This window comes from Bombus vancouverensis, chromosome 12 (assembly GCF_051014615.1).
Source record: "Bombus vancouverensis nearcticus chromosome 12, iyBomVanc1_principal, whole genome shotgun sequence".
In the NCBI taxonomy this organism is placed as follows: Eukaryota; Metazoa; Arthropoda; class Insecta; order Hymenoptera; family Apidae; genus Bombus; species Bombus vancouverensis.
Window position 1 is genome coordinate 4,090,512 of NC_134922.1, and position 13,868 is coordinate 4,104,379.

The following is a 13,868-nucleotide window of genomic DNA, read 5'->3' on the forward strand; positions in this document are numbered from 1 at the left end:
ACCAAGACCGACTCTCGCGTTATGCTTAGACTGCCCCGATAGGCATTAGCGTTATACTTAGTAGTTGACTTTTCCAACGATGTAGAAGAAGTGAAGTTGAGTGACGATGCTGTGTCGGAGGAAAGCTAGTGAAAGCTAGGACCATCGGATTTGTTCATGCCATTTTAGGTCAGCCCTCAAGATACCCACCGTCAAAGAGGAAATAGCAAAATATAGCGACAGATATAACAAAAGAATCAACAAACACCGAAACCCCCTAATCACTGGACTACTCGATACGACGGACCAGATTCGCAGGCTGAAGAGGCACTACCCGCTAGACCTAAACGTTAGATTCATTTAATTATTCAAATTAAGCATATGCACTTACTTATAATACTTATAAATTATACCTATCTATAATAAGTATTAACTTATTGTAAATAAACAGCCATGTCACTGCGCCACGCCAGAAAAATTACTGAAAATTCTCAACGCGAGAATTGATTGTAATTTCAACAAATAAATAAAAAAAAAAAAAAAAATTTTAGGTCAGGAAGTGAGGGCAGTATACATTGCCTCGGATTGGACAAACGGAGGTTGGTGGACTAGGAAGGGTCTTAACCGCCCTCGATAGAAAGTTGCTAGTCGGAAGCATCGTATGTGAGAAAAACTAACTTTCCCGTGTCAAGCCGTAGTAAACAATAGTCTTTAGAAACTGATTTAGAAAAAGACATTTGTTAGATCTGAAGAACCTTAGCAGGCAAGTGACTCGGGTTTATGACGGGTGCTTAAGGCTATTGAGGGTACGCCGTACGGAAGAGCGGACATCTGGTGTCCGTCTGGCCCGCGGTGTGTGACCTGGGCCAGGCAGAGAGTCGCCCGGCGTAACAAATACAATAACAGTCAATAACAAATCTGCTATAAATTTTACTTGGAAAGTTGAAAATCGATTTTCTAAGTTCTAAATTATCATTCTTCTACATTCTTCTACAAAACAAAAGTAAAAATGTCGGTTGATCGGTAGTTTGAATTCTATAGAATTTAGATGTATTAAGTTGTCCGAAAAATTTCTTTCGTTTTATGAGAAAATAATAGACGCACAACGTTTTTCGTTTTATATTATTTTGTCGAATTATGTACGATTCATTTTGTTCTGTTGAGACAAACACTGCGACATTTCACAGACTTGGTTTCACGTTTGTGTGAAGATGCACTGTTGTAAAAACACGTTTGCGAAAGAAAGACACTTTCCGGACAACTTAATATATAAAATAAATATAAAAATTCTTAAACCTTTAGATTTGACGTCGATTTTTCCATGGTGCATAAACATTATATCAAGTACTCGAGGTTCGAATCAGCAATGTAGTCGAAATTTAACCATCTCAACGCTATCTAAACACTATATTTTGAATAACAGTTTATAAAATTTTGATCTGTTAATGGGTTTTTATAAAGCCAAGATATTCGTATCTACAGATATTTATCGCATATTCACATGTGTAATAGATATTTCATTAGAAAATTCAGGTACTCGTATAATTTGCGAAATTAAAAGAAAAGAATCTGTTGTAGTAATTATTTTATAAGAAGCATCTTAATATTTAAAGAAAAGAAGATAACTTAAATTACTTTGATCGTACAATTGCTACAACTATCTAAAAGAAAAATATTCGTGAAAATCTGGATTTTAAAAATCGATTTCTACGAAGACCTCGCTTCTCGTATCATATGTATTTTGAATTTTATTAGATTTTATTTTGAATTCAAATGTAAAGGTGAACGTTTGTCACGAGAAAAGTTATTATAACCCGACAACTGAAACGTATTATACGAAAGAAACTAATATAGCAATAAAGGATGAGAACATTCTTCTTCGTTATTGTCCGCTATCAGGTGAATGTTACACCTAATGCGAAGCAAAAGGTAAATCCTCTTACCTCTTTGTCACCTAGCTGATGAACTCTGCAATGAAGGAAAGCAGTCTGACCAACCGCGGTGGTCACGTTTCGTGGAACGTTCATTTCGAACGTCGGTGCGTTGGTGATGTTGTGATTGCCGAAAACATTTCCTCCCACCAGCTTTTGATCCCGAACAAATGTGCCTAGAAACAACGATTAAATTTAATTCACGAGAATTGTGGAATTGCTTAATTAACTGATTATTCGTAGGATTTATTAATAGAATTAAAGTCAAATGGGCAATGAAACTATGTTTAACACTTTAACTACAACGCCGAAATCACATGTTTCGCTTAGGTCACCACGGGAATATTTTTATTATTCAAAACATATAATGGCAAAATAATAATAAATTGGTTATGAAAGACAACATTTTTCCCCAATGGACCGTTCATCTTATTGGTGGTCACGGGTGACCACCGTGGCGCCTTGCTAACAGTTGATAGCGACATATTATAACGAGGCTTCTTTTATTTCAACAAACCATTTACATTCGTTATTTCGTCGTAAGCAAAATGTACAGAATATATTGATGAAACGTGTAGAAGATATTAGTAAAGAGTATTGCTCATTCTATATGTAATAGTAAGGTATGTGCACATTTCTAACTTCGATTATATGATTATAAAGCAGCATTTAGGATTATTTTCTAAGGTGTGTTTATAATAATATTCGTAGATTAGCCCTGAAAGATATGGATGCAAATACAGTGCACAGTTAGATGCAAGATTTGTTCTCATTTTTTTTTATTGATATTCTAATAAAAATGTTTCATTGTTCAATGGGGCACTTTTTATTTCAAAGTATCTTCTATTTATCAGTTATATTCAAAATGCTCTAACTGTCAATTTTCATACAATTTTTACAATTGTAAGAAGTTCAAGCGCTCCGGTCACTAATGACCACCGTGGCGTCACAGGAGAAACTGTGGCCGGTCATACATGACCAGCGTGGTAGCCAAAGTGTTAATTTTAAGATCACCACATTTTGCATATTTTTATGTTGAAATTTATGCGATGGTTTCAAACATTCAAGTTTCAAATTCACCTGTTCGTTAGTAACACAATGTTATGACTGCCTACATAAACATTAATATATTCAATTTAAATCTCAAATAAAAGTAAGGTAATTTTGAAAAGCACGCGAAAAGAATTTGGACATTGTCTGTGTTAACATCCGCTTGATTCCTGAGAGCAAGGTTCTACGATTCTCCTACACTCTTAAATTCAAATAAATGTGTCACTATTCTTGAATATTTATTTGAGGTCGAAAAGTATTATGCAATATATTTATCAAAATCACAACGTCACGGATTTCGTCATCGTTCGCCTCGTAGTAACAAGCTAAGCGAAATTCAATAACTCCTTTGGAAATGGAGGCAACGTCAACGTCGCCAGTAGCACCTGCGAGTCTATTGTTCCTACGGTCACGATAGCCTTTTATGACAGTAACTATTATGAGATCCCAGCCGACAAGGAATCGCCGTGGCGCATTGTGATTTCTATTGGCTATTGTTATCGTTATCAAGAGAAATAGCGGATTCCAATGACAGCTGTCAATGCCTACTTCATTATTGATTGTCGATGCTTGAACCAGATAGCTGTACGGCTCTCCGACCACCGGTAACCAGAAATCGTCAAAGGTTGATTAATCTAAGCTTTTAACAGGAAGATTTCGTGAAAGCACCAAACTGTTTCGAGTTATGCGTTTCCTCATCGATATTCTTGTCGAACACGAGCGGCTCCTTTTCGGAATCCAACAACGGGCTAACTTGTGAACACCGTGATTTCAACGACAAAGCGTCGAATTTGACTTGAAGCGTACTAAGCTTAATGCATCCATAAATTAGGTTACTTGCAGGTTATGTTACAGAGTGTAAAAGCCCTATATGCGAGCAGTACTCTGGATTCGTTACTCCAAGTAAAAGTGTTATTCGCAAATTTGATTTATCAAGCATCTTTTACAACTTGGAGTTATTAAATAACGGATACTCCTTTTTATTTTTTTCTAAAAAAAGATAATTTTCATTCCTTGATTTTAGAATATACAGGCTGAATTTCTAACATTCACTTTGTAATATCACGCTGTCATGCTGATGATACGGATTTATTCGGTTGAAAAGTAAAAAATACAAAAGATCAAACTTGATTTTAATCTATACAGTGATGAATTTATTATTTGATATAATACGAAATAATACATCGATGTACGTGCATATTTCAGAAGTTTGTCACATTTGGTATTGAAAACTCGATCATACGTTATTTAATCGATTAAAGATAGTATCGAAATATCAGTTTTCTTTGATACTCTGCAAGCTTGTAGTTCTTGAGAAAGGAGGTTTTTAATTTAATGGGGTAACACGATATGTCTCTTTTACCTGCGAATGAAAACCTTTCAGTTGAGTTTTTTTTAACCTGATAGCGCTTTGATTAAAGTATCAATTTAATATAAAATATATATTAGAGCCTTGAAATGGCAGCCTTTAATTTAATATCAGCTTTCATTACACTTCCCAGTGCCCCCCCCCCTTTTATGAAAAAGATCATAGGCATCGGATTTTCTGTAGTTCAAACACACCATCTTTACCAGATCGAATTACATTTATTTCATGTACCTTGTATACAAATATGAAAGCGTATTAAATATAAAATTACAAGAACAATTAGAAGACTGAAAGAAACTGACTTCGTTTTCCATCTTCAAACAAAAAAGATTCGTGCTTATATGTGAATCTATCTCGGCACGATAACTCTATTACAAAGTCTCTCAGACGAAAATGTTGGCTTTCCATGAAATAACATTGATACGTACAAACATACCTCCGTCATTTCGCCATTTATCGGAAAGGCAAACGTTCGAATTCGCAAACGTCTCGTCGGTATTTCCATATGATAGTGTGAAATTTCGTGGCTAAACGGCGGGTCATCCGCATTTGAATAAGATTTGAATTTTCCATCGACGAGTTGGAGCTTCGTTCGTGCAGAAGTACAGTCGAGAACAGAAATAAGTGGACAGGTGGTAGGAGTAGGTATCAATGAAATTTAATCGAACTCGTACTATACTATATTAAATGTACTTTGGTTCAACTTATTATATATTTTTACAACGCAGATCTACGTAGTAAACAATTGAAATTAATATTTATATTTTTGTATAACCAGCCGTTGTTTAAAGAAACTTCATCGACACCTATTTCACCACTACCGCCCATTTGCTTATGCGCTCGACTGTATATCTATAGAGCCAGTTATACCGTTCGTGCGCTGTTTTATAAAGAAAAATTCAATAACAGGAAGAGAGAATCTTCTTCTGAAAACGAATCTGAATGCGACGAACCGAATCGTTGTTGTCGTCACGATGATTACGCGAACAAATTAAATCTCACGACCGCTTCTGTCTCGTGACGATAATCTTTGCAATCTCCGGGGGAGGCGCTCGTTGATTTTTCACGATGCTTCAGTTGTGTTGAAGTTGGAGTCACCGATTCTCTCTCTCTCTTTCTCTCTCTCCCTTCCTCTCTCTCTTTCTCTCTCTCTCTTTCTCTCTCTCTCTCTCTCTCTTTCTCTCTCTCTCTCTCTTTCTTTCTTTCTCTCTCACTCACCCACTCTCTCTCACTCTCTCTCTCACTCTCTCTCTCTCTTTCTCTGTTTCCGAGTAGGTTCGAATCTAGAGGCACCGTTGGAAACGGGAAGAGATGAGGAAAACGCACAACCGACGTCATCCTGGTCTCAGGTCTCGTTCCGTTTATTAATCCGAGAATTTTAACAGGAGCTAAAGGAAGTGGCGCAATATTTGCAGATTGCACCCGCCTAACACGACTCTGCTGGTTTATTCTTCAAAGACTAATATTCTACTTTCGCGAGTAGCCGAGCTTCCCGGGATATTGCTACTCCTTCGGCTAAGTGGAGCCGAGAAAGATTTTTAGAATCTTACGATCAGATCCGCCAGATTTTTCCTAATTAACTAGAGAGAACGGATGAAGGGAATTGAGACGGTCTTTGGTCAGAGTCGGTTCTCTCCTTGCAATTGATCGGCCTCATGCACTTGGCCTTCATGACTTCTTTTCTCGGATGGTTGAATCGATGCAGTAAAGGGGCGGTTTCCGAGCTGCTTGGCCAACAATTCAGGGGAGGTTATCGTAGAACGCTCATATCGATTTGCTCGCTTCACGCATTCATTTGAATACCAGATATCTTGGTATTTTCTTTCCCTTCTTTTCTCTTTCTCTTTCTTAAAAGTCCGTTCTATTACGAACCTCCTTAGTTATTGAATTTTTTGATAATTTTGCGGAAATTCTCTACATCTTCTGAAGTACTCGTAACGAGTGTTGGAGATTCGTGTATGAATAATTTACTCGTCGACTAGTTCATCGGACATGGACTGGTGTGTTTTAAATGCGAGACAAGATATAAAATATACGTCGGAATATACATACGCATAGTATATCGCAGAATTTTTCTTTCATTGATTTTTCCGTCGCATTAACGATTACAACCGACATCTTCAATCCAAACGTTCTAAGAATCTGTATACTTATTATATTACAAAAAGCGAGAAATTTTGAAGAATCGCACAAAACTAAATCCATAAGAATCCGTAAAATCCTTGACGATGTGAAATGAGACTTTCCTTTATCTTATAATCAGCACAATACCCCGCAACTCATAACTACGACGACATGACGGTGTGAAAGGCAGGATAAATTACAACGTCGTCTTTTGATCAGTCCATTCACTGAGACACCAAAGACACGGTCTTAACCCTTCCTCTATCTGCAGCAGAGTTTATCCTTCACCTTGTTTCCATGTCGATATCAGGGCTGCTGTACGCATACAAAGAGATAGGACCATGTAAAGGAAAAGAGACGTTAAATCAACATTAAATCAATGTAATATTCTTCAAATTTTAGATTTTGTAATTTTACAATATCTATTAGATGACATATTTTTTCAGGTTTTAGATTTTTAGTTGCTTTTGGAAAAATTTGTCTTCCTTAACGATATATAAATTTCATCAGTTAATAAAAATATTTCGTAAAAATAAAGGCACGAATAAGATGGTTTTATAAATTCTTGTTCCCAATAATCAACATTTATCTCTTATTGAAATAGAAAGTCTTCCTTTCTTCTTGGAAAATGACGCTCAATCATCTAATCACTCGACCAAACTGCATCGGTCAATAGCAGACATTTGAATAATTATTCAAACAGGCTCGTTTAAGTAGACGATAAATAAATCTTCTAAAATCTCGTCGGACATATAATGTACAAAACGTAAGAGAATAAATCAACTGACAAAAACACGAATATTCCAAATAGCCTAATATATGTAAGTATAACGTTGCTTATGAATCGATCTATTACGATAGATTCCGTTCTATTTGCGACGTAGTTAATATTATTTTGATTAATAACCCACGTACATGTTTGATACGACTTCAAACAATCAAAGAAAAGAAATCCCCCTCGTATATCTTCTTTTCCGAGTTTTCGTATATTTCTCTGGCCGCGGTATCTTATATTATACGTGACGTCGCCAAACACGTCGGCTGTTGCAGTACGTTGAAGTACAGCGTAAAATTATAGAGAGATATAAAATAGAGAAATTCGAAGCGAGTTTGAGGTCAGCTCGATGTCTCGAAATCGACCTGCCATCCGCCACTCGCGATTGTTGCTTGCACTGGAGTTTAAGGTTTCGTGACACGTACGCGTCGTCGTTCAAAGTCTCTTCAGTCTCCTGCGGACTTCCAGCCAGCGATATAGATACATTTTAAAGTATCAAAGTTCCGGTGCACGCGACCCTTTCAAATTCACGTTTATTTTAATCCTCGGCCAGAATTTGTACGACTTTACGGTGAAACATGTCTCGCTGTATATATTGGAACGTTCTAAAGGAAAAGAAATGTGTATACTGTAACTCACAAAAGTATTGCGCGCTTGAACATTTGTAAAGAAAAATATATATATATATGTCGGAGACGAAAGGACGCTGGGGCCCCTCTGGAACTTCAGGATAACCTCCTAACATTGTAATCTAGAGTCTACTATAGCCGTAATGAAACAATCGCAGTTATCCAAGCCGATGGTAACCGTCCGGGATTAGTGACGGTGAGCTTTGGCTCGGGGCGACAGCCTGTCGCCCAACGTAGCCGCGGTCAACGGGACGGGCGCTCCGTCTAACAAAGGTGCGGAGCGGTGTTATGCTAACGGTAAAACATGTAATGTAACAACGGTAATGTAAAACATGCTAACGGTTCCTTAGGACAAGTAATACCTAAGGTTGAGGCACGTACACAGCACAAGTCCCGGTATCCCGAGGACCCGCTATAAAACCTGGGTTTTTCGGCAATTAAGATGTTTTGCAAACGGACAGGCAGCTTCTGTCCCAAATTGACCAATCGACAGCGACGTCGATCCGAGGATCTTGGGTACTTAGACACCCCACCAGAGTTTATCTCGGTGGCGTCGTTGGGACGAAGAGGCATTCCTGACTGAGACCTCATCGAGGAAGGGAATAGCTCCTTACGATCAGTACACGTTTGAGTTAGAGCAAGCATATCCATCCTCCCGTTGACCGTGGATTCGTTATCGAACCTAAGACCACTATCACTAGTGTCGCGAGGGCCTAATCGCCGCTGTCGACTGTCGAATCGGTAGTGTTCATACCCGTTGTATCAGGCCGTATCTTCGTTATAACACGACCCTGGCCAACTCTAAGGGAGGTCTAGCAAACGCCCACAACTCTATTACTGACGTTTCTCTGACATATATATTTTATGAATATACGTATTATGTATGCTATGTACGAAACATTTTGAAATTTCATTAGCGCTGTAACGAGATCCGATTATCATGATTATATTAGACTGAAATAATATCTCAGCTTTTTAATTTTTGCACTGTTATCTGGAAATGTAGATAATATCGATTTGTTTCAAACAACAGTAATTTCAAATAGTGAACGATTCGATTGTTCCTTTGTCTGAAATTTGGTAAACGAAATAATCGTCAAAATATTTATTTTCCTCCAGCTACTCTCCAAAAGATTCTCGAAAGTCTATAAACGTTATATTTAGTGTGTCATGTAACAATTATAACATGTTAATTATATATAATTGTAACAATTATATATAACATGTTAATATATTCAGATTTTCTTTCGTGGAACTGGGATACAGAAAACTTCGAATGTTTTTAAATTGAAAAATGTATTCATGAATGTTTAGTATTCTAGGTTTATGGTGAATAATTGTTTTCAGCCTACGTGAAAGTAGTTAAAAGGATGGTTTAAACTACCTTGCAACATTAAGTTTTAACTGCGTTCTCGCTGCATAATGATTGTAACATCATTTAGCATTTCAGAGAGGTCATTTATCATAAAGTCTTTTAAGAAGATTGAATCATGCACTCTTAAAAGGTGTAAATTTTGTACGTTATATAAGGGTTAAAATCTTCATGTAACGGAATATAAAACAGGAGAAATGACCATAAATAACAGGAAAATTTATGTGCAGCGAGGAATCGAGGAAAAATAAGTTTTGCTCAAAGGAATAAGATAAATGACACACATTGTACAATGCATATTAAGAAGGAGAAAATGCAGTAAAAAATGATACAAAAGTATTTAGAACACAGATGTACATATTAATTATCAACCCGCCAAAGACAAAAAATTTCATGTTCTTTAAAAAATTGGATGATAAACAAAATTAGTAAGAATAAAAATATAAAAACCTTGGTGACACGAATAAAATACCAATATGATAAAATGGTTGAAATTAAAATATTTAAAAAATGCTGTATATTTAAAAATCTGTATAAAATTGCCTGTCATTAGGTTATAGAAGCTATAAACAATTAATGACAACCATTATGTTACGCAAAATACGATTCTCCTCAGGTAAAACGTGTAACATTAAATTCGCGTGTCAAAGTATATTTATTGCTAATTTTTCATCCGGAAAACACGTTTGAAAATGTAAATATTCCTGTGATATTTCAACGTCAATTCAATTCTCGTTAACTGCCTCCAATCAACCATTTTACCAGACATCTGTCCTGCATGTAACATAAGCAAAACCTATTAATTGCTTTTCATATTCGTTCACTCTGACAGCATTAGGAAATTTTCATTTTCCAGAGAAGCATGACTTTTTGCAGTGGGATTTCAAAAGTTGGAAAACAAGCGTGTCCAAGTCACAATTGGATTTTCTTTGATGTCAACTAGCGTGATACGATTTTATTATCGCCCGGGCCGGTATCCGTTCGTTAGATTTCGTCATGAAACTATTGCTCTCCGACGATCAAAGGAAAGCTAGTTACCGTTTGTGCACGTCACTTTTCGAAAACAGCTCACCCTATCGAGTATCAGACGGGATCGAGTTTTTATTCATATTTCAGTCGACACGCCTCTAAGTTCTATCTTCCGTGTCTTTATATCAAACTCCTTCGATCAAACACCAGAATTTTTTTTATCAAAGTTCCCAGTGCTTCTCCTGGAATTATAATAGCTGCTAATGGAATGAATAAATTCCACGTTCGAGCATATCGTCTTATTTGGCTGCATTTTAATTTACCGAGAAACGATAAGTTATTCGGCAAGTTATTACGTTAACTCTGATCCACTGAATTTTCATTATCGTTCCTACGTCGTTGTTTGACGTTATTATTATTTCACACAGTGCAATATGATTATTTCACGTAGAACGCCGATTCGTATATTTCGTTATCGAGATGTTAGGAAGAAAACGACGAGACGTAAAAGAGATCATTTGAAACAGAAACGAGGAAGAAGCGAATCTCCCGCTGCGAAATTCAAACTGTCCCTCGTCGAATTTACAGAAGACGACTGCGAAAAAAAGCTAACTTTCCCGTGACACGTATAAAGAAGATATTCCGCTTTTTACTGCTACCATGAAACGACTTAACGGACATCGAACGTGAAGGCTATCTGGCCAGTAATTTCTATGGTATTGCTTGGCGAAGACGGGCCATTTTCAACGCGTGTGCTGAGCGAATTCAATAAGGGCCATAACGAAATTTAAAAAGTTGTACTGTATAAGGATTAGTATTTTAGCTTATAAAAAATTAGCAGATAATTTTGGTTACAGATAACCATTCCTTCGTCGATGACAGTTATCCGATTGACAGTATTGGTAACTAAAAAAAGAATTCCGTCATTGATAATAGTTATTGATAGCCGAAAAGAAATTCATCGATAATTGTTATTGATAACCAAAAGCAATTTTTCACGTCAATACCTATTGGTTATCGGTAACCAAAAATATTTTGATCATTTATAATGGTTATTCATAGCCACTAGAACACTTAAAAATTTATATTTTTCGACTATTTAAATTTCTTCTTAATTTCTTTAAGACATAGTGATCACAGTTTTTCGTTTAAACAAAAATTAAGATTTTCGTCGGTGATCTTTCTTTCTTCATTAAAATTTCTTAGCTGTAATTTTTGATCCCTGGAATCTGGAATTTAGTTCGTGGAGAATAGTGAGCTGCTTCGGGAAGATATTCAGTTTTGAGTTTTGTTTTTATTAACACCGCCTCCCTCGTGGAATCATATCGACCGGCGGCCGAATTATGCAGATTCTGGCCTTGCCCGTGATGATGGAAATTTTATCAGTTTCGCCGGGATTTGTATGTTAATTCTGTGCAAAGGTTCCGTTCTTCGTTCTGCCCGTCGCGTCGAATCGATATCGCCTGACTCGATTTCCAGGCTATCGATGATAAAAAGTTGTGCGAAGCGAGTTGACAAAATTATTATTGCTATTATTTATTTCATGTACGGGAGAATCGGTGGCTCGTAAAACTGGAGGAATTGAAAAGCGTAAAATCAGAAAATTAGAAAACAGGATACGCGTATAACAAAGTTAACGAATCAAAGATAATTCTCAGAGAACAAAGTGAAATAAGTATTAAGCGGCGATTTATTGCGTTTTATCTGTCCATAAAATCACGTGATATATTTCACGCGGTATTTATTTCGTAGTGGAAAAATCTTAATAGCGGATCTACCAAGGTATGAATCACTATGTATTTACTCGTGGATGAGCGATCTGGAATATCGAGTATCTCGAAGTAATCCGTGAATTAAATGCAATAAATATCAAAAATGTTGGCGATACCTGGTTCGGAGCGTAACATTCGAGGGCTAGTTTTGTCATTGCGGTCGTTTCATTCGTAGCTGATCAATAGATAGAGAACACTAAATAACGGAGTTGTCGATTGCAACGAGCAAAAATCGTTACATGTCCGAGTAATGGCTGCCCGGAGCATTTTGGTGTCGTAATTCAAGCCGTTTGTTTCGTGATTAATAATACAGTAGTCGCGATAGCGTAGGCCTTTTTTCTCCGATCGAAAATCGCACGTTTATTTTCACGCCGAACACATTTATGATAGCCAGTTAGTTATTCCGCGGTGTACATTAACTCGTCAATTCGCTCGACTGTCACGAAGGCAAAGTGAATTTTTCATAGAAATTGAAAACGCTGAACACGCTTGGACAAGTATTTGCGATGCTATCGATGTTATCTTCGCGTCGAATCTATAAAAACGAATCGTTTATAAGTAATCAAACGTTTTGACGGTTAAAATCGAATGAAATGTGGTGCAAAGTCAAGCGTAGAGAAAATAAAAGCTGCTGTTAGCTACGTGTTTTACAACGGAAACGATGAAACCCAATGATATAAAAGTGGATTGAAAAATGTATGGATAAAATGGAGATACAGTTCGTGTGATAATGCAACACGCGTAATACCTGAAACTTACGCTGGTCTTTATACAAATCTATGGCTTAAAGCCTATTAAATTGCTCGATTTAAAAAATACATGGTTTAATTGATTTTAAAATTGTATCGCTTTCAAACTTTTCGAACATTTACACCGAATCGCATCGCAACTCACGATTAATTATTACAAAAGTTGCAGTTCGGTTATAGTGACAGAGCAGATTAAATCAGGCTGTATCGATCAACAATCAATTTATTTCGTAAATTTAATCTATATTAATAATGAAGATTTGAACAAGCGATTACCACGTTGCAATTTGGCGATATTATCAGACTTATCCTTTCATTTCGTCCACTTTTCCTATTATCCGGTTCCATATTTTTATTTACTTGTCACTTTTAAAGAGGAACTCGCACCTTATCGAACATTCTGATACGACACAGAAAATGATTCGAAAATCTTCCAGCTTTGATGGTTACTCAATACTTGAAACCTGTCCATCGCAAATTTCTCACCAGCTTGGAATTTCCGTGAACGTGATACCCAGGATGACCGACTAACCTTCTTGGTCACCTCTCCTATGACATAAATCAATTGAGCGTGATTCTCGGACGCTTCTTATATCGAATTTCCTCGCATATCCTGCGAATTTATACCTTAAGAGGATCCATGCTCGAAGGAAACCAGAATTCAGGGTTTTAGTTTCTAGAAACTTTTCGTGTATCTTTTATGGTCAAAGTCTGTATTCATAAGCACAACTCCATAGGAAAGAGAGCTATTGGTTATTCATTTAATTTGTAAAGCGTTATTCGGAAGGATAATTGTGTTTGTGAGAGAAAGGATACAATAGTTCTCTACTACTTATTTATTAGGTTGTCTGGAAAGTGTCTTTCTTTCGCAAACGTGTTTTTACAACAGTGCATCTTCACACAAACGTGAAATCAAGTGTGTGAAATGTCGCGGTGTTTATCTCAACAGAACAAAATGGATCGTACGTAATTCGACAAAATAACATAAAACAAAAAACGTTGTGCGTCTATTATTTCCTCATAAAACGAAAGAAACTTTTCGGACAACCTAATAGAATTTTATAATACCAGTGATACATTAATTTTAATAATTTTAATTCGATCAAGTTTGAAAGTTAGTTGACTAAATTTCTTGCGACATTGCGATTT

At 36.5% G+C, this 13,868-nt stretch overlaps 2 protein-coding genes across 2 annotated transcripts in view; one reads left to right on the forward strand and one right to left on the reverse strand.

Moving 5' to 3' along the window:
- The window catches only part of LOC117165029 (uncharacterized), a 474,023-nt gene that overhangs the window by 356,619 nt on the left and 103,536 nt on the right, over positions 1-13,868 (forward strand). The window lies entirely within an intron of this gene.
- The window catches only part of dpr1 (defective proboscis extension response 1), a 443,679-nt gene that overhangs the window by 309,658 nt on the left and 120,153 nt on the right, over positions 1-13,868 (reverse strand). The window contains exon 2 of the mRNA XM_076623411.1: positions 1,923-2,086. Within this exon, the coding sequence (XP_076479526.1) occupies positions 1,923-2,086 (164 nt within the window). The remainder of the gene's footprint in view (positions 1-1,922; positions 2,087-13,868) is intronic.